Here is a 289-nt window from a genome sequence, read left to right as displayed (position 1 = left end):
CTCTGTTATCCTGACGAGGAACAGCACTACGGGACAACATGGCAGAAGAAGCTCCAGCTCCAGCCGCCGCCGCTCCGGCCAAAGCAGCCAAGAAGAAGGTTTCCAAACCGAGGAAGGCCGGTCCCAGCGTCAACGAGCTGCTCGTTAAAGCTGTGGCCGCATCCAAGGAGCGGGGCGGCGTGTCTTTGGCCGCCCTCAAGAAGGCTTTAGCTGCCGGAGGATACGATGTGGAAAAGAACAAAGTCCGCGTCAAGACCGCCATCAAGTCTCTGGTGGCGAAGGGCACTCT

General features: G+C 59.2%; 1 protein-coding gene across 1 annotated transcript; it reads left to right on the top strand.

Moving 5' to 3' along the window:
* Positions 1 to 29: 29 nt before the first annotated feature.
* LOC121939411 (histone H1-like) lies at positions 30 to 282 on the top strand (the record flags this gene model as incomplete). The annotated part of the gene is made up of 1 exon (XM_042482427.1): positions 30 to 282. A coding segment is annotated over exon 1 (244 nt), but the record flags the coding sequence as incomplete, so codon positions are not given.
* Positions 283 to 289: the final 7 nt, after the last annotated feature.

The sequence above is a fragment of the Plectropomus leopardus genome, unplaced genomic scaffold (assembly GCF_008729295.1).
Source record: "Plectropomus leopardus isolate mb unplaced genomic scaffold, YSFRI_Pleo_2.0 unplaced_scaffold47875, whole genome shotgun sequence".
NCBI lineage: Eukaryota > Metazoa > Chordata > Actinopteri > Perciformes > Serranidae > Plectropomus > Plectropomus leopardus.
Note: the sequence above shows the minus strand (reverse complement) of the source record. Positions and strands in the feature narration are given on the sequence as shown.